At 43.9% G+C, this 20,388-nt stretch overlaps 1 protein-coding gene across 1 annotated transcript; it reads right to left on the bottom strand.

Annotated features, from left to right (window-relative positions):
- Nucleotides 1-1,806: 1,806 nt before the first annotated feature.
- On the bottom strand, nucleotides 1,807-20,231 carry nr1i2 (nuclear receptor subfamily 1, group I, member 2). The gene is made up of 9 exons (XM_062534795.1): nucleotides 20,056-20,231; nucleotides 12,905-13,086; nucleotides 8,642-8,772; nucleotides 7,728-7,897; nucleotides 6,697-6,974; nucleotides 6,100-6,245; nucleotides 4,332-4,448; nucleotides 3,484-3,589; nucleotides 1,807-2,786 (listed from the first exon to the last, which is right to left on the bottom strand). Exons 2-9 carry the CDS (start codon nucleotides 13,066-13,068, stop codon nucleotides 2,645-2,647), a joined length of 1,254 nt encoding a protein of 417 aa, XP_062390779.1. The 5' UTR covers nucleotides 13,069-13,086; nucleotides 20,056-20,231; the 3' UTR covers nucleotides 1,807-2,644.
- Between the last annotated feature and the right edge of the window lie 157 nt (nucleotides 20,232-20,388).

Here is a 20,388-nt window from a genome sequence, read left to right as displayed (position 1 = left end):
TTCTCTCTGGCGTCACGTCACGTTGCGCTGAAAGGCATGGACCAGGCACAAGTGACATGAGATAACTGACTTGTGCTCTTCTGTGGGTCAATGAAGTCTGCTCACGAGGAAAGGTGCCGTTGATAAATAAAGCCAGTTGTGCAGAAAACAACACATACGCACACACACACACACACGCACACACACACACACACACACACACACACACACACACACACACACACACACACACACACACACACACACACACACTCAGGCATTTTCTACCAACAGAGAAGCAGTCCAGAGCCATCTCTCTCCAGTTCTCAAAAGCTAGAGGCGAACATCCTGGTTCCAGAAAGTTAAAGTCCTGCACTTAACACAGGTGATATCACTAATTATCTGGGCCGGGGTTCCCAGATTTGTTAAGAAGCTCTTAAGTGCTAAGAACATCTTAGGAGCGTTCTAAGAACGTTCTAAGAACTTTCCTAAGTTCTTAGCACTAATGAGCTTCTTAATGAATCTGGGAAACTCGGCCCTGATCTACCGGGCTGCTGATTAGGATGAGCTGGTTTACTAAATGGTTGGATTAAACACTTGGCAGGATTTTTACTCTCTGAACCCGAGATGTCCGCCTCTGTTTGGAGCTGGCACCAAACTGAGTTCCTGTGAACTCAAGTGGCATTGGCCGGGTTGCCCAGATTCGTTTAGAAGCTCGTAAGTGCTAAGAACTTCTTAGGGGCGCTCTAAGAACATTCTAAGAACGCCCCTAAGAAGTTCTTAGCACTTAAGAGCTTCTTCACGAATCTGGGGAAACGCGGCCCTTGTCATTCCATAGTTCTAACGCAACACCCTCTCACCATGACGCATTCCTTGGTCCCATTCAAAAATGGTGGGAATGCGGGCTGGTTCACTAGGATGCGGGCTGGTTCACTAGGATGACACCATGGATCACACAATTCTGAACGGAACCTTCGAGAACCAATTCCTTGTTGATCAAAAAAGACCCCTGAGAACAGTGCCGTAGAACGCAGCCCTTAGGCCTCATTAGGAACCAATGGACTATAATAATACGGGTTATGCCTAACGTCAGAAGACTACACCGGAAAACATGTCTAATTACATCTGCTTGTAGAGCTATAATGTTGATTTTAGCACATACACAGTTAAAATGTTGATAAATAAGCAGATGAAGGTATATAGGTCATATTTAAAACATTGTTTTATATTTGGACCACCGATTTTGTTGAATACTCAAATCAGTGTTTATGTTTTTTTTTATTTTTTATCTTTGCATGCTTTTGTACAAAACATACCTAACATACAGACCATAAAACCAGATTTAAAATGCAGTTTAACAGTATTTTAATTGACGATAACTTAATTGCTGTCAGAATCAATGCTATCACTCAATAAGCGGATGTGATTAGACCTGTTTTCCAGTGTAGCCGTCTGGCATTCCGCATAACCCCTATGCTTCCATAGCAACAGTACTGGCTCTATGTCTGTGGTCCTGATCAATGTGGTTGAGATCCTCTCTGGCCTACGATCTGGTGATTGTGCTTGCAAGCTACAGTAGTTCTGGTCTTGCATAGTATGTACAAGAAACAAATGCAAAAGCCAGACAACCTGGGCCTGTGAGACAGGCATGGCACTTTTAAATGTCTCCAAAACATAACTTCTCACAAATAACCTGATTGTTTCTGCAATAAATGTACCTAATATTTTAGGATTAACTAAACTCTGAAATTTCACCAAATGGTAGGATAGTCACATAACAGTAATTGGTGACTGGCCGGAGGTAAATCGATTTGACAAAATCATAGATTCAGATAAAAATCTTTAGACAGAGCATACAGTAGGCGAACATTAACCATACATACATACATGTACAATTTAGTTCAAGTTCATACAGTATCTGTACACTGCCACATTTTGTAAGCATAGCATAGTATAGGGTTTCGATCTTATTCAAATCAATCCCATGATCTCTGGATTGTCTTGTTAGTATGGGCATCTCCTGTAAGGAAATTTCATACAAAATGTTATGAGGCTTCAGTGGTTTTTGTTTTGAATTTGTTCCCAGTGCCTGAATCCTCCACATTCAAAAAGATTACTTGTGCTGATGACAACCTCCAGTGGTATTTAATGTGATCCCTTTAGATTCCATAGCAGCATTGGATTGGTATTTGTGTGTGTGTGTGTGTGTGTGTGTGTGTGTGTGTGTGTGTGTGTGTGTGTGTGTGTGTGTGTGTGTGTGTGTGTGTGTGTGTGTGTCTGTGTGTGTGTGTGTGTGTGTGTGTCTGTGTGTGTCTGTGTGTGTCTGGGTCTGTGTCTGGGTCCATGGCATGTCAATAAAGTATTGTTTGCTCCAGAGTTGAGCACTTATGTCACCTCATCTCTGAACAAGGACACACTAAAAGTATTGTTGAGGTAAAAATTCAAAGTTAAGTTGAGGTTTTGTTCAATGTCTACATTAGGCAGCTAGGTCATTCCAAATAATCTCCATCCCAGTTTTGTACAGTGCTTGTGTGTGTGTGTGTGTGTGTGTGTGTGTGTGTGTGTGTGTGTGTGAGTGAGAGAGAGAGACAGCGTTCCAGTGTCCTCTATGCAACAGCTGTCATTTATCTGAGCTAGCTGTCGGAGCGGCTAGCGGTCGCCATAGTTAGCTGTCTTGGCTGACCACCTCCAGGATGAGTGGGGACAACTCTGGCTGGATGTCCTGAATCTGCATCACCTGCTTGCTGTACTCCTCGTTCATTGTTCGCATCTCCGTCAGGCACGCCATGATCTTTGGGAACAGCAGGCTGATGCATAACAGTATAGGGAAGAGAGGGAGAGTTGAGCAACAGTCAATTGGTTTTATCACTTCAATTACATTTAGTTGTAGAGACATGGATTTTGTCCATGTTTGAATATGTCTCTGCAACATTATTTAGGAGAACCTCAACAACCTCATTGCCACCTAACAGTTTCAGTTTCAGTTCACTTTCATAAGCCTAAAAGTGTTGGACTATATCCTAAATATATCAAATTATGCCACATCAAAAGCACTGACTTGCAATGTTCTCATTTTGAATCACACACTAACCCAGAGCAGTGAGCTGCCTGCCCAACCAGTGGCACTCAGGGAGCAGTGAGGGGTTAGGTGCCTTGCTCAAAGGCTCTTCAGCCGTGGACTGGTCGGGGATCGAACCGGGAACCCTCCGGTTACAAGTTCGAAGCCCTAACCAGAAGGCCACGGCTGCCCGTATGTCTATATACAGTATCATGACCATATATCATGACCATAATGACCATAATGGCCATGACCATAATGACCATATATCATGGAAAATAATTTAAACATGTCAGTACTAGTTGTTTACAAAAATGCACATCAGAAAGTGATTAGTTATTACACAAAGGATTTGCACAGCTACTCTAAGCATCTCAGCTATACTCCTTTAATTTGCAGTCGTTGCAGTTGATCTATGGGATGGTCATTTAAGTTCAGAAACGTACTGTTTCTCACTGTCCGTCCTCTTGGACTCGATGTACGTCAGCAGGGTGACGGCCAGGTTCTCCTGGTAACAGCTGATGACGTCACGGTTTGTGACCCCAGGGCGGTCTGTCCAACCAAAGCACACGGATAAAGTGTTACGCTTGAACATGGCTGAGCGGGCAGCAAGAGTCATATGTGGTGGTGAATGTGTGCCTGCCCTGAGCTTTTTGCCTGAGGGAGGAGAAGAGAAAACTCCTGGGGGAGGGGTTATGGTGGAGTATCTAGGGAGATGATGGTGGGATGTTGGGGTGGGGGTGTTACCTGCGGAGAGAAGGAGGGGGGGTATCTAGGGAGAGGAGGATGAGGTATGGGGGTATCTAGGGAGAGGAGGATGAGGTATGGGGGTGTTACCTGGGGAGAAGAGGGGGGGGGGGTATCTAGGGAGAGGAGGATGAGGTGTGGGGGGGTTACCTGGGGGAGAAGAGGGGGGGGGGTATCTAGGGAGAGGAGGATGAGGTATGGGGGTGTTACCTGGGGAGAAGAGGGGGGGGGGGGGGTATCTAGGGAGAGGAGGATGAGGTATGGGGGTGTTACCTGGGGAGAAGAGGGGGGGGGGTATCTAGGGAGAGGAGGATGAGGTGTGGGGGGGTTACCTGGGGGAGAAGAGGGGGGGGGGTATCTAGGGAGAGGAGGATGAGGTATGGGGGTGTTACCTGGGGAGAAGAGGGGGGGGGGGGTATCTAGGGAGAGGAGGATGAGGTATGGGGGGGTATCTAGGGAGAGGAGGATGAGGTATGGGGGTGTTACCTGGGGAGAAGAGGGGGGGGGGGGTATCTAGGGAGAGGAGGATGAGGTATGGGGGGGTTACCTGGGGAGAAGAGGGAGATGGTCTCCATTAGCGTGTACTCAATATCATGCAGCTCAAGGCCCCGCAGTGTGTAGTGGAACTTCAACAGAGGGTCCAGCAGGTGGGGCTGGAAACCCGCTACACAGAGAGAGGGAGGGAGGGAGAGAGAAAGAGAGAGAGAGAGAGAGAGAGAGAGAGAGGGAGGGGGCATGATACAAATCATCAATACACGATAACTGTACACATAGACAAGTCAAAAGCGTCTGTTAAGTACCATACACATGTAGTCAATTAAGTGCTATACTCTATGTGTTATGTAATGAAGGACAACATCTGGGAAAACTCATCACATTGTGCAATTTTGCCAACTTGTGATTCTGATACCCATTTTGGCAGGATGGTATCCAGGATGTTGCTAAGGGACAGTGTCAAGAATGTTTCTAGGATGATATCAGAATCTTAAATTGGTCAAATTTCACCAGGGTTGAAAAACAGAGTAAAAGGGATTTTTGAATGCACCATGTGATGGGTTTGCGTAGATCACATCACATTAAGTCTGATATGTTTTTGCACACCTGCAGGCATCGGCACCGAGCTTCCTGCAACCCCCTTGTGTTTACACCTGTTGCTATGGTGAGCTCTCTCTGGGAGAGCTTATAGGTCCTAATGATTCTATGCCTTCAATTAAGAGACTGATAAGCTGTCAGAAAGCCCCCGATGAGTTTAAAGGGGAATTAAGACCACCTACTAGTGGTCTCCCATGACAACGGCCTATAGACATCTACCATCGTCCAATGAAAAGAAAGAGAACAGGGGCAGGAAACGCGAGCTCATTCTGACCATGGCATCCTCACCGTCTAATTAACCCTTCCACCCCCTCCCTTCTCTCTCTCACACACTCTCTCTTTCTCTCTTTCTGGGTCACGGGGTCACTCGTTATCTCTGCATGTGGCAGAGGGACAGAGGCACAAAGAGGGATGAAAAGAAAAGTGGAGCAATGGGAGAAAAAAAAGGACAAATAAGAAGAAAGGAAAAGAAAACAGGACCAATGGAGCGAATGGGATGGTTGATTTGAGTGCTTTAACAAGGGCACTTGAAGAGAGCACAGCACATCCAGTCCTTAACAGGCAGGTAATTACCAAGACACCACTGATCTACTGATCCGGGGATCATATTGTAAAGCTTCTGCTGTTTTAAAATGGATCTCTTTATCTCACACACACACACTCAAACATACACACACTAATCTCACCCTCGCTTTCTTTCTCCTTATTTCACAGCGGCGTGCCACAAACGGGCTCTTCCCACATAACAGCTATGCTTGTTATAACATGACCTACAAGCCCTGCCCTTCCTCCTTCTTATCAACCTTTTGTCAGGGAACGACAGGGGAGGAACCAATCAGCGACATTGTCAAAGTGCACTGTCAAAGAATACTTTCTGTTCAATTAAGCGTTCATGTTTGTTCACGGGCACAACTAACTCCGCTCTGAACAAAATCGTGATACATATACATCCATGTTCATACATACATTAAGTTGCTCCTGCGAAATGGTGTACTTGCACGTGCTACTTATACTGCATCTCACAGACGCAATCATTTTTCAGGAAGTGCGAAACCAACACACCCACAGCATGATGCGTAGGCATACGCATTGACACACTTGACACAAACAAACTGTTTTTCGATCAGATGATGTATCTGATGGAAAACAGTTGCAGTAGCACTGAGTTATCTCATTAGCGGAGAATGTGGAGACGGGTTATTACAGAGAAGACGAGCGCTCACCCCGAAAGGCATCGTCCATGCAGTAGTGCAGGGTGCCGCACTCCCAGATACCCGTCTTGACGTTGAAGAGCCTGTTGAAGCGGATCTGCACTATCTCAAACGTGGCTCCTTTGAGTAGCGAGATCTGGTCTTCGATCGTCAGAGCCCTGTTGTCAGAGGTGGGCAGACATACACACACACACACACACACACACACACACACACACACACACACACACACACACACACACACACACACACACAAACACACACCTTGAGACTGTGGACAAGTAGCTCAATGGTTCACATGAAACATTGTTCAGTGTGAAATCTAAAGTTACTTTTCTCGACATGGTCTGCTGTTAATGGCAAAAAACTGAATGAGCAGACTATTTAACACAGAGGAGTAGATGTTTGACTTAAATGGAAGAAAGTGACGTGAGAGATGCATGTTCTGTAAATGTAAACAGAAGGCACACATTTGAAGAAACAAAATTCTAACACAGATGAGCTTGTTAGGTCAGTCAAGGCCGAAACCTGACAAGTACACGTAGTCCTCCTGAGACAGATCAACGTCATAGAATGAAACTCTTAATGTTCAAGACACGGATAACAGACCTGAAGGCGTTTATGATCTTGGCGTAGTTGATGACGTTCTGGATCATGTATGTGCTGAGGTCGTTGACGTGCGACAGCGAGGTGAAGACCGTTTTCTTCTCGCCTGGCGCCTGCCCAGTGTCACACGTCACGGAGCTCGAAGACGAAGATGAGGATGAGGACGAGGAGCCTGGACCTTCGGAGCTAGAGTTGCGGTCACTCTCTTCTGACGCCACCGAGTTAGACGTAGAGCTCTGCTGTGTTTGGTTGTTGACTGAGTCTGCATTCCTATCTAGGGGCTAAGAAAGAAAAAAATCAGACATTTTAGGTCCCGTTCAACATGGATCAGTGTCGGTTTATCTTCTTTCCTGGTAATTCATGTGTAAAACTTTAAAGATCATTCCTGTGCAAACTTCACAAATAAAAAGAAATATTATTCTCGTAGTTGTGTTTCATTACGACCACACACATATTATATGGTATGCTCATTACATGTGCATTTCACACAATCCATACATAACAAATGCATACATGAAGGTATGTAAGTATTATAGTGTATGTAACAACATGTGAAAAGTTCAGATGCAAAACCACCTCCGTCAAAAATGAGATAACGATGATGAGTGAATGCGCTCAACACATAGTATCCATTAATCAAATAATTTAGCTCCAAAACCCGCAAAGTACCACTCTCTTCCTGGTCTGGAATATCGATTAGTAAGCAAAAAACAATACAAATCCAGAACCTGATAAAAAAAATGCTGATTTAAAAAAAAAAAAAAAAGTGGTCAGACGGATTTAGAGGGTTTCGCATCTGAACTCTTCATGTATACTAAAAAGAATACAGTTCCTATACACAGCATTCTAATTTTCAGGTGCTAGTGATGTGCAGTCGTTAAAAAAACACCAAAAAGTATAAAATCGCCGCACACTGGTAAACTCAAATTTGCTGATCAGCACATTCAAGTCGACCAGTGTGCGGTGATTTTACACTTTTCTGGATCTCTTCATGTACTGTACACTGTCGTAAAGTAGAGGTGTTGCCGACTGACGCTGAACTGATGAAAGCTGGAGCAGGTGCGGTCAAAGGTCTGCTCCAGAGCCGTGCTCAGCTCCAGGATGAGCTTCTCCTGCTGGGTCGACAGCAGCATGGGCTCGGCCATCAGCCTCTTCCTCTTGATCTTCCAGCGCCGCTCCTCCACCGCCTGGTCCGACATGATCACTGCAGAGCACGGGGTCACGGGGTCACAGGTCAAGGGTCAGGGGTCAGACATGACAGCAGAGCAACTGTGAGCTCATTCACAGGGTACCTCTCATTTAGTATTGTATACACCCTCCCTTCCTTCCTCGATCCTCATCCTCACTGATTTAAATAGAGAATGATGGGGCGGCAACACTGGGATAGTCTATCCAGCTGTTAGTTAGATCAGTGGGAACACCCTCGAGGATCGAGCATCGAGGTTCAAGGAGAGTGTTTGAGAGCCACCCACAGATTTGGCTTCCTGTTAAGGACCTCTAAATTAGCAGTCTAACTTAGTCTAAATGAGTGGCCTAAATTAGCGGTCTAAATTAGCTGTCTTGGTAGGCAACACAAATGAGTTCACCTTTTTACAACACATAATATTCTGTAAAGGTAAAGGAATAGCTTTAAGATTTGTTTGTGCAGTAATCACACTCCTAAATGCCATTGGCATTGAGTGAGACCGAATGACAAGAGATGTAGTGAGACCTACTGATATTTTGATGGAGACGCAGTGAGACGGATTGACAGTGTGATAGAGACGCAGTGAGCCTGACTGATAGCGTTATGGAGACGCAGTGAGACAGTGTGATGGAGATGCAGTGAGACAGACTGATCACACGATAGAGACGCAGTGAGACAGACTGATAGCGTTATGGAGACGCAGTGAGACAGACTGATCAGACGATAGAGACGCAGTGAGACAGACTGATAGTGGTCACTCACTCTCCTTCCTCATGCCGATGGAGAGACACTTCTGCAGGCGACAGGCCTGGCACTGCCGCCGGTTGTTCTTGGTGATGACACAATTCTTCTGGAAAGGGCAGCGGAAGGTGGCTGGCCTCTTCATAGCCCGTCTGGAGTAGGGGAGGAAGAAGAGGAGGAGGAGGAGGAAGGGGAGGGGTAGGAGGAGAGAAAAGGAGAGAGAAGGAGGAGGTGTGATTATGATGACAATGAGGATGAGGAAGAGAAGGAGGAGGAGGAAGAGGGTTGAGAGGGAAGAGAAGGAGTGACACAAGAGAGATGCTACATAAAAAGTTCATCTAATCTTAAAGAAACCATAAAACAATATAAAACCCATAAATAAATACATTTGATCAGCATAGGATATAGGTCAAGCAAAGGCTAGAGAAACATCTGTTGTTCCGACTAGCGGTCCACTATGTAGTAGTACATACTGTAGCACCTTCCCGAAAATGTGAAGCTTTCATCATTGCTTTCACCATTGAACACAGCAGTAGGATTTCATCAGTGCCAGGTTTTTTCCATGCCTTTGGCTTACTAGTTCAAAGGCAAAAAAACACAATACCCCTTAGAGCTGCTTTAATGGCCATGGGGCTGACGAACATTCACTAACAACAAGTGTCTATGGAGAGTTTAGCTAATGCTTCAGGGCAACATCAATATGAATACTAATAAGAGACCACATGGAGCTCTGAGGTTCTCTGGGTCCATTCGCAACAAAGCACTTCAGTGTTTGAGATGAATAATTCCTTATTGTCAAGACAAAAACAACTCTTTGTTCATCTGAGGTTGAGAATGCCTGAGGATGGTTTGAAGAACACTGAATACAGACCGAATAAATAATTTGTTCACATGCTACAGAACAGCTACATGAAACCATGATAGAAATGAATTCAATGGAGTAATCTCGATGAGACAGATATAAAACAAACGGCATGTAATCACACACTTGGGGTTTAAACAAAAAAAGAAAGCTTGCATATGAGGTCCAATAATACTGTAATAGCCAGCAGGCAAAACCCACGGGTGATTGCACTGGGTAATGTATTTGAGTTGTGGAGTGCAGATCACCACAGGTAAGTAGTAATACCTTGACACAGAAAAGCAAACGGCCTTGCATGGAGAAAACATCAAGCTACCGGGCATCCACAAGCGCAGCATGAGGATGAACTTTGAACGGTAAACAAGTGTAGTGAGATGGCGGCTGCCCTTCAAGTTCTAAGAACCACGTCACTATGTGTTTGCGGCTCAGTCCAAAATAAACAAAGCTACCACAGAGAGGCTGCTCATCGGTCCGCCTTCCTGTTTCAGCTTGTGACTCGTAGCCATGGCGATACTGTACTAGCCGCATGCTGCAGCAAAATGTGTCAGTTTTTTCACAGACACACACATACTGTAAATGCGTCGATTTCATCACTCTCTATCGCCAGTTTTGTTACACCATAAACAATGGCACTTCAGAGAGGTGTTAGCCAGATTTAAAGCCAACATGTGCCTCTAACCATCTCCCAAAATGCATGATAAATAAACACTGACACGCTTAGTGGCTGGAGCAAAGACACCCATTGTGATAATGCTAAAGTTTTTAGTTATGTTCGAGCCGAACCAAACAGTGAGCAGGCACGCTGTAGCCTACTGACAACACTACCGAGATTCACTACCTTTGGTTAACCAGAGCCCTTAGGGAAAAGTTCCCGAGAGCTCCCAAGCTATACAGTATGTGTTCTATTCCTGGTCTACACCACACACTGATAGGATCTCCCCTGCTGGGAGCACTGTCCTAATCAGCGACACATCAAACGACACTGACCTTTCTATGTTATTCAGAATCCACCACACTCAGTATACAGTATAATCCGTCATATTAGGCCGGAATAAAACTATGCTAATCTTTTCCACCCGGATCCACCCGGTGGTCCAAATGGTCCGAATTTGTCCCAGATCTGCTCTGGATATGTTTAATATCTTGTTGTCCGATCAGCTTTTGGTTGAGAAAACAGTGTGGGGAGATACAACAGTGTGGCTTTGGAACAAAAGCACCCTTGTCAATAGCAGTTGCTGTGGTCACAAACTAATTGTAAAGAAACCAAAATATGACCAGAAAACACAAAGGCCAAGGCAAAACAGTCTCTACTAATTGAGTCAGAAAGTAATGATGTAATGATGTAGTAATTATGTAATGATGCTCATAACAAACACACACACACACAAACACACACACACAAACACACACACACACACACACACACACACACACACACACACACACACACACACACACACACACACACACACACACGCACACGCACACAATACAAACACACAATACAAACACACAATGTGACACAACGTGTGCTAAAAATGAACTCACTGATTACCGATTAGTAAGCTCAGCGATTGATTGTCTGCCCTCAAATCCAAAGCCAAATAGGACAGGTAATTTGCTATTATGTTACATTACCTAGGCAACTGATACATACCCTGTTGTTCATGTAATGTTATATCATCTTCAGTGAATTCAGCATTAATGGATTCACATTCCAGTCCATCTAGTGAGCATCTGGTGGTTGAATTTGTTGAATTTGAATAGTTAAATTTGCTCTGCAGGTCCCTCTGTTGCCTTTCCCATTCATGGCAATCTTGAATCACCAAAAACCCAGGAGCCAATCACAACCGCTTATCTGGCCGGGGCCTTGCAGTGCACTGAACACTACCAATGGTTGCACTGATGGGGTTACACAGCGCAGATGTAACCTGTAATTCCTTAGGAACTGAGTAAACCACTGCATTTAAAACCTCCGTTTGCTAGAAAGATGTGCTTTGTCACTGTGCTTCCAAAAATACTTGGTGAGAGTACCAATTCAAATTTTAATTTCACTGCTGATTACGTTCTTAGAAATCAGAAGTGAATGAAGCACCCCCAGACCAATTCTGAATCTTGGCACTGACGTTTTGTGATCTCAAATTAACAGATTACCAGCTTCACAAAACAGATCACCAGCTTCACAACACATTACTCTTCTGCTTGGATGAGATGCAGAATGTATAGATATCTTAACATTGCAACATATTCACACAGAGAAAGGAAAAGAATGTTCTATTAAGGATTCAGGAAGGAGAACCCCACCAATGACTGCAATTGCTGTCATGGTAACTGGAGACTATTATCAGTCAATGGGCTGTCAAACAATTAAGTGCTAATGCAGCTTGTTATGTGCATATTACGGTCCTTATTACAAATTATACAAAATGGCCTTGTATCAACCTGAAAGACTTCTTTGCCATGATGACCAACATCTTGTGTATGACTTGTCTGTACCAAAGAATTCATTAGAGAACAAACTGAAAAATTCTAATGAACAAAACACACACACACACGCAATATTATTCCCTTTACTAATTAGCCGCGAATCATTCCAGCGTGGCCTGCAGTATTACCTGGGAGACACATTTGTAAGTAGAATGGGGTATGATTATTTTCTGAGTTGACCTGATGTCACAAACACGCTCTCAGCCTTTGGTCATTCAGAAGTTGTTCAGGCAGCGGCATGAATGTAAAACATGTTTATAATGGACATCTGAAATGTACAGCTTCTTTTCTGGCATTGCGTAATATAATTGCATGTATTACCATAGACTGCTGGTAACAACTGAATTGGGCCTTGAAAGACCTTTAAATATATATATATATATATACAGGAAGAGTTGAAATGCAAAAGCCTCTAAAAGCCACTTCTGTCGAAAATGAGATAACGATGGAGAGTGAACGGCCTCCACACATAGTATATTAATACTAATAATAATATTACTTCAAAACACGCTAAATACCACTCTCTTCCTGGTCTGAAATATTGTTTTGTAGGCAGAACCCTATAGGAGCCTGATACAAAATGCTAATCTAAAAGTGGTCAGACGGATTTAGAGGGTTTTGCATCTGAACCCATAACGTATTGCATATAGGCTACATGTTTTGCTTATCACTCAAATCATGTGTTGACACAACAACAGTGTCAATGTGTTAATGGTCAGTTTGTGAGGACTTTTCATTTGCATTGCATTGGACTGGTATTCGCATGTGCATTGCATTGGACTGGTATTTGCATTTGTGTATTTGTGTGTGTACTGTATGTGTGTGTTTGTGTGTGTGTGTATATATAGTGTGTGTGTGTTTGCATGTGTTTATGTGTGAATGTACATAGAAGTGTATGTGTGTGCATCCATGTATATGCATCCATGTATACTCACCTAAAGAAGCCCTTGCAACCTTCACAGGTCATTGCATTGAAGTGGTAGCCGTTGGCCTGATCCCCGCACACCTGGCATATTTTAGACTCCTCGTCTTCCTCCTCCCCCTCCTCCTCCTCCTCCTCAGAGCCCTTCGCCTGAAGCTGCTCCTCCTCCTCACTCATCTCGACCCCCCTGAAGAGCTGAAAAATATCATACATCAGAGGCAGAGCCCAGAAGTCATAAAGTTGCTGCTTTGCCATGACACATACAGCAAGTATGCTGTGGACATCACTCTTGACTGGTTCACCATGAATAGGTTTGTAAACAAACGGTTTGATTCAGACCTTTGGATTACGAGAAGAACACTTCAGAGAAATAAGTTGTCTATGTGCAATGAAAATCTTACATCATTTAGCCTTCTTAAATTCATAAAAAAATATCCGTTTATACAGTATTTTTGTTGAGTATACAAATACCTGTCACTTTAAAATACATACAGAATAAGAACGAGACAGAGTACAAGAACTTGTGTTGGTTGAAAAATTAATCAAGAATCTACAGTAAGTGATACAGTACGTTTGCTGTACCAAGAGCTACAAGAGCTCTAAACCGTTTTCTGGTTGTTTTGAAATATCAGCTTTGGATTCTGATAAATGTTGACTGTTGTTAGATTACAATATTTCACATGGTTGAGGAGTGAAGTTATTATATAGAGAGGGGAAAAAGAAAAAATGCATATTCAGACACACAGGCACTGGAATCAAAAGGAATGACTCACAACAATATGCACACTATTGTGTGCTCAAAAATGGTCTAATGATAACTACATTTAAGCCAAGTGATATTCTTCAGGTGTTCAAGATGTGTTTGCTCATAATCAAATACAAGCACAACATATGCGACTTACACTAATATCAATATGAACATGGATGTAACATACTCATTAAAACCAATAATTACACACATCTTCCACCAAAGAACATACACTGTTAACATCCAATGTTACCCTCAACAACCCATCCTGACTACTCCAAAATCAACCCAAGCTGATTACCCTTAACGACCCATCCTGATTAGTCTCAAATCCATTCACCCTAATTACTCCAAAATCAACAGACTTGATGAGATGCCGAGATCACCAATTTACCAGGTATGTTTAAAGGGACACTTCACCGATCAGCATTAAGCTTTGTATCTTTAGAAAACCAGTCATGTTTTTGAATGGTCTTGCATCATTCCCTCAGTTTGCTTTGAGATGGGAGAAATACAGATTTCAATGAAGCCCATGAATAGGACTTCCTGCTTTCAATGATGTAAAATGATGATTTTTACATCATTGAAAGCAGAAATGCCAACATTGAAATCCGTATTTCTCCCATCTCAAGGCAAACTGAGGGAATGATGCACGACCATTCAAAAACATGACTGGTTTTCTAAAGACACAAAGCTTAATGCTAATCGTTGAAGTGTCCCTTTAAGATGTTTTTCCTATATTGTCCTCTATATTCTCTTTCACATAAGGTGAACAGCACACCTGAAAACGCTCTGCATTCCATAATACAACGCAGTCTATGATAATTAGGAGACATGATTTATCTGAGCAAGGCTTGACTCAACTCAAATGCCAAGTTTTAACCTGTCGTCACTTTAAATTCACCCATCTGGGCAGACTACTGTATGTCTGCATTCAAACTGACTCTGCATGGCATCTTGCACTGGGGATACAACAATTCCCTGGTGGGGGCAGAGGACAAGACACAAAAACACTACCAGGAGGATGGAAGTAAGAGCAAACCTTTGACACAAGTCGACAGGATTTCAGTCAATGCAAAGACACAAACACACAAAGACAGTAAAGACTCTTAATGAAATTAAGGAAGACCTTTCATCAAAAGATCTAAACTGGTTAAGATAATCAGTTCAGAGTGGACACAGCATGCATTTCACAAGACCTACATCAATGACCTGCCTCCAGGCACAGCCAGTTAGCTATGTATACAATACATTCAATTGTGTGTGTGTGTGTGTGTGTGTGTGTGTGTGTGTGTGTGTGAGTGTGTGTGTGAGTGTGTGTGTGTGTGTGTGTGTGTGTGTGTGTGTGTGTGTGTGTGTGTGTGTGCGTGCGTGCGTGCGTGCGTGCGTGCGTGCGTGTGTTGTAAAGCAGGTGAGCATCAGATAACATACCTGTGTGCGTTCTGCTTGAGCTGGAGCTGCTTGAAGAGGCCGACTCTCTCTCTCTCTCTCTCTACTCTCTCTCTCTCCCTACTCTCTCTCTCTCTCTCTCCCTACTCTCTCTCTCTCTCTACTCTCTCCCTCTCTCTACTCTCTATCCTCACGCGTGTTACTATGGCAGCCTGTTGGCAAGTACCACCTCTATCTCCCACTGACCACCAACACCATCTCCCCCACCCGACGCATAATTACACACACACACAGTCACACACACACACACACACACACACACACAGTCACACACACACATACACACACACACACACACACACACACACACACACACACACACACACACACACACACACACACACACACACACACACACACACACACACACAAACAAATATCACATTTCACTTATTTGGAAGGGAAAGGAATTGATTGTATTTGACATTTCAGCACTGACAATGAGCCACCACTGACTCCTGCACATTTCATTAAACATGTTTAATGAAATCTGAAATCCTCTGAAGTCCAGTTCTTGACTTTGCCACATTCACACACCCACTCATTGCTGATCAGTGACACACAATGTGTTGAGATGAATCGCTGAGAGGGCAAAAATATTTCACGGACAATATGCTGATTTGATACATTAAAATATAAATTGTCTACATTTGTAAACAAAATATCTTAAGACACATTTACTGTAGCATTGCTACACTAACTGCATTTAAAACGAGCTTGATGTTAGTGTGGACTGTAAAATGTAACATTATGAGCTGAAAATCAGTAAAACAATTTTACAAGAAAAAAAGGGAGAAAAATGTTCCCTTTTGGCGAGGGCTATTTTTATTTTCCCAGTGCCGAAGTGCAGTTTAAGTGGACGGCTCTTTGAACAAAAGCACCTTTTTATGACGAATAGCCTTTAGAACACTGAGTGTAGAGGGAAGGACAGCTGCTGCAGAGAGAGAGAGAGAGAGAGAGAGAGAAAGAGAGAAAGAGCTCTGAGGATTAGTGATCCAACTAACAATGATCTTCATAGGGACAATCAGAGACTCATGAGGTACTTGAAAAATGTCACTAACCGATTAACACGTAACCAAACTAGTTGCCAAAGAATTAATATTATACTGTAGTTGATCACTGATCCCTGCAGCCCTACTGAGGACACAGTGTCACACATAACAAGTCTACACACCTGCACAATACCAGATGCATGTGAGTGAGGTGGAAACAGGCTCTCTGAGGACAGACCCTTGAATTTCCCCTTGGGGATCAATAAAGTATCTATCTATCTATCTATCTATCTATCTATCTATCTATCTATCTAGACCCATTTTTCTCTTGTGCAACTGCGGCAACTACATTACAAGGACATCGCATGACGTCAAAGAACAGTGGTACTATTAGTCTCTCCACCTGGACCTTTTTTTATCTCGTTGTTATACATTTCATTTAGCTTAAGCATCCTAAGTAGACAGAGATGGAGGAAAAGGCCCTTAGGTCCCAAAAGAAATGTAGGCATCTATTTAAGGTCACTTCTGCTGACGTTCAAAGAAAACAGAGTGCTAGCTTGCCCCCTCCCTCCTGAACGCACATCTTGTCAGTGAACGGCTGGAAAAGTGTGTTATGTTTTATGATCCACGCGTGGCTTCAAAAGATGGACAGTTTATTACACCCCTAAATAAATCTCTTCTCTCTTCCTCTAATGTATTCAGAAGTTGTTTTCAGTCATTTAAAAAGATCCCTCATGGCCTATGTAACTTTACACCTGTGACACCATTGAATTGGCCAATGCCTGAATCGGCTCACCTGGTAAAGGAATGGTCTCCCCAACAGTCCACAATACAAAACAAAAATCAAAGCTACATCACAGACTGGTAGGGCATCTACAGGTGCTCATGGTCTTACTCCATCCTCACCTGTCCAGTAACACCTCACAAAGACCATCTGTGGTCGAAACGTTCTGTCATTAAATCACTTCGGGAGCAGCAGCAACAGTGTGCACGTACTTCTTCAGGTGTTCGGCTTTCCTTTTACCTTGCACCTGTACAAGTTGGATGTGCGTGCAGTGCACTCTCTTTAACTTTGCTTACTCTAACCCTCCTCACATAGAGCCTGCTCTGCCTCTTACTACACAATATACAGTATGAGTCTGAACAGTCCAGTCGGTCATCAAGCTGCAGCCTCAGCCCCAGGTACTGTACCTTTAGCCTATAGTGCCTGACCAGCTCCACACCAATCCCCAGACGAGCTACAGAAGAGTGTCTCCAACCTACTACGGTGGTACTACAGTAATTAATATGCATCTTCAGCATATTAAACTCACCATGCAAATAAATCAGTCACCGGGCTGACCCTTCCCTTCCCTTCCGGTCCAGCCCTCATGCTGTAGGCTTCATCTCCCAGTGGCAGTGTCCTCTCTACGCGTGGCCTGCCCACAAGCTGTGCTCAAAAGTCTGACGTACAGCGTATTGGCTGAAGAGAGAAGGGCAACGTAAGGTTTACAACTCCGTGCGGTTTTGTGGTTTTCCTGTGCTGCTAACCCTGTGCATGTCCCTCTGCCTGTCAGTGAGGCAGTGAGGTCATCTGTGATTCAGGTCACAGGGTGTGGACCCCCCCCCCCCCCACACACACACACACATCCTGCCCAGCTTTCCTGTCAAGAGGGGCTGTATGGTTTTAACGGCACTGCATGGCAAAATCAACATGAATCTCACTCTACCACTTCTCTTGATAGGGTGAGAGAGTAGTAGGTCTGGTGGAAGAGAGAGACATTCACACCAGTGTTGAAAATGAGGAGCACGTTGGCGCAGGGTGGCTATAAACAGAGACAATAATATACATTTCTCCCCGGGTCCCTTGCACACATAATAATATGTTTTATGTACACAGTGAATGACATTCGAGCACAGCTCTTCTCAACGCCTCTCTGTCAACATTCATCACTCAAAGGCACGGGATCTGATGCACCTCATAATGATACAGTATAGTTATTGTCAGAGAATGCAGTGTAGCTTCAACACAAGCTCTTAAATAAATAAATAACCAAAACCGAACATCTTTATTGATGAATTAGTGGAGAGGGCTAAAGAACTTCAACACCCGTTATGCGGCTTTTGAACAGCCCACGGCAAGCCGCTGAACCACTAGTTCATGTGGTCCATCTGTCATCCCCCCCCTCCCCCCCCCTCCCCCACCAGCCCCCCTTTCTTCTCGCTGCTTCAAATTTGGGATCTGAGATCTGACACCACACCACACAACACAGTTGCTGTGTCAATGTAATTTAGGACAGAAAGCGATGGTGGCGACTATAAGGCACAAGACAAAGAGAACAGAAGAAAAGAAAAAGAGGGCAAACAAAAAGGACAGATACAGGGATAGAGAAAGAAGAGAGAGAGTGAGGTGTGAGAGAGAGAGGGATAGAGAGTGTGAGATAAAGGGAGCTAGAACACAACTGAAAGGGCACAAACTAAATGTGTGAGGAGTCAACACTGAGCAGCATGACCCAAGCCATCATGGGACAGCTGCTGATATGTAGCCTACCATTTACTCAGCTGAGAGGCTGACTAACTCGGGGGGAAATAAATCATAGATTAAGATAAATCACTGACACATTCCCTGTGCCTTTGTGTGTGTGTGTGTGTGTGTGTGTGTGTGTGTGTGTGTGTGTGTGTGCGTGTGTGCGTGTGCACCTACAAATTAACCTCACTTTGCAAACACAACTTTTAAACCATCCTCTGTAGATAATTATGGAAGTCAGAAGGGTGTCACTTTTACAGCAATATATAAAGCCAAGACACATTGGGAGAAGGCAATGCAACTGTAAAAAGTATCTATATGTGAAACAGTATGGGCAAACTCTTAACCCCTCTGGCAACAAATGCAATACCAGATTCAACGTTCTGCCATAAACCAATGTACAGGATGCAGTTCGGTTACATTCCATACCTTCAGCTTTGCTGTCTCTGCCATGAGGGCAGTTAAAAGTACAGTAGGCTACACAGAGTAAGCTCCTCAGTGGGCAACTCAACTGCGTTCCCTCCCAATGAAATGCATAGGGCTCGCAAAATTGGCAGGGCCCAAATTCCGAGAACTCGCCGGTGTGAATGACCTAATGGCCCAGTTTCATGCAAGCGACGATAATGACAGTTCTGACAGACTGGTTAATCTAGTCTGACATGAAAGAGGCCTCTGAGATAACACTGTAGGCTAAGCTACGCATTTAGTCAATGACAGAATGATACAAACTGCACACAGGACATTACAGTCGGCCCAACTTTCTCAACAGTCTTCCCCACTGGAGCTAATTATCAGGATCCTTGCTTGCTATCATCATCTTGCTTGCTGTCAGACATGACGCGCACACACGCTCCACAAAAAGTTACAATGTGCAGTCTAGGCAGCTTCTTCTTTTATTTTTACTATGTATCACAGTTGGGATCATTCTGCATCCTACAGAGGGTTAGCGCTACTGTGCCCGGCAGCAGTAAACACGTCTTATCTGCATCTGTGTTGAACTTTTGCACTTTAGTCAGTTTCACTAACTGTAGTAGCAAAGGGCGTCACGCACGCACGCACATTCAAACGATAGCCTACGCGACAATATTCCCTCCTAACGTAAACTGTTGCCTTTGAAGTTGCTGAATAGATCTTGTAGTAAAATTAACTGTTAATAGACAACATAATTATTTTACATATGTAAAGGACGTTGTATATCTTTAGAAAAGCGCTCTATAAATAAAGATCATTATTATTATTAGGTTATTACATGGTTCGAATTTTGAGGCAAGCAGCGTAGTCTGCGAGTATGGCTAGACTATTCAGAATAGAAGAGAACAATGCCAGAAGTAGGCTGTGCAATGCCAATAACAACAGTCATCGTGTCATCAACACAGGTAAGCGTTAATTAGCCGAAGTCAACTCGTGCTGTCTTCACAGACAGGTAAGCAAGCAATCGTCTCGTTGACTCAAAATGACAGGATACTCACAAACACCGCATAGCTTGATTCATACGCATAATCATCCAGATGCACGATGACAGCTGCCTTTAAGACATGCCTATGAGTTCGTTTTCTCTTTCATTGCGTCGACATATCTTGACCAGGGCGACGGAAAAACAAGGACGCAAAGTTGTCAGGCAGTCAATGTGTAAACCAGTCCTCACTTCCTGGTTACAGCAGCAGGGGAAACTACGCCTTGTAGAGGAAGAAATCTGCAACACGAACACGCTGTCTTCTCAGCCGCATACACTTGGAAAAACACGGAGCGCCGGTTGCGGGAAGCGCATGCTGTCGGTAGGCTACACCAAAGATAGGAGAGTG

This window comes from Sardina pilchardus, chromosome 4 (assembly GCF_963854185.1).
Source record: "Sardina pilchardus chromosome 4, fSarPil1.1, whole genome shotgun sequence".
In the NCBI taxonomy this organism is placed as follows: Eukaryota; Metazoa; Chordata; class Actinopteri; order Clupeiformes; family Clupeidae; genus Sardina; species Sardina pilchardus.
The sequence above is the reverse complement of the archived record's forward strand: the minus strand, read 5'-3'. Positions and strand labels throughout refer to the sequence as shown.

What these genes read in the sequence shown, in the direction of transcription:
- nr1i2 (XM_062534795.1), bottom strand. Translation starts at nt 13,068, where the DNA reads ATGAGTGAGGAGGAGGAGCAGCTTCAGGCGAAGGGCTCTGAGGAGGAG. An exon ending in CATCGGCATGAGGAAGGAGA is followed by an intron (nt 7,898 to 8,641) that starts GTGAGTGACCAC and finishes CGTGCTCTGCAG; the next exon opens with TGATCATGTCGGACCAGGCG. An exon ending in CATGGACGATGCCTTTCGGG is followed by an intron (nt 4,449 to 6,099) that starts GTGAGCGCTCGT and finishes CTCTCTGTGTAG; the next exon opens with CGGGTTTCCAGCCCCACCTG.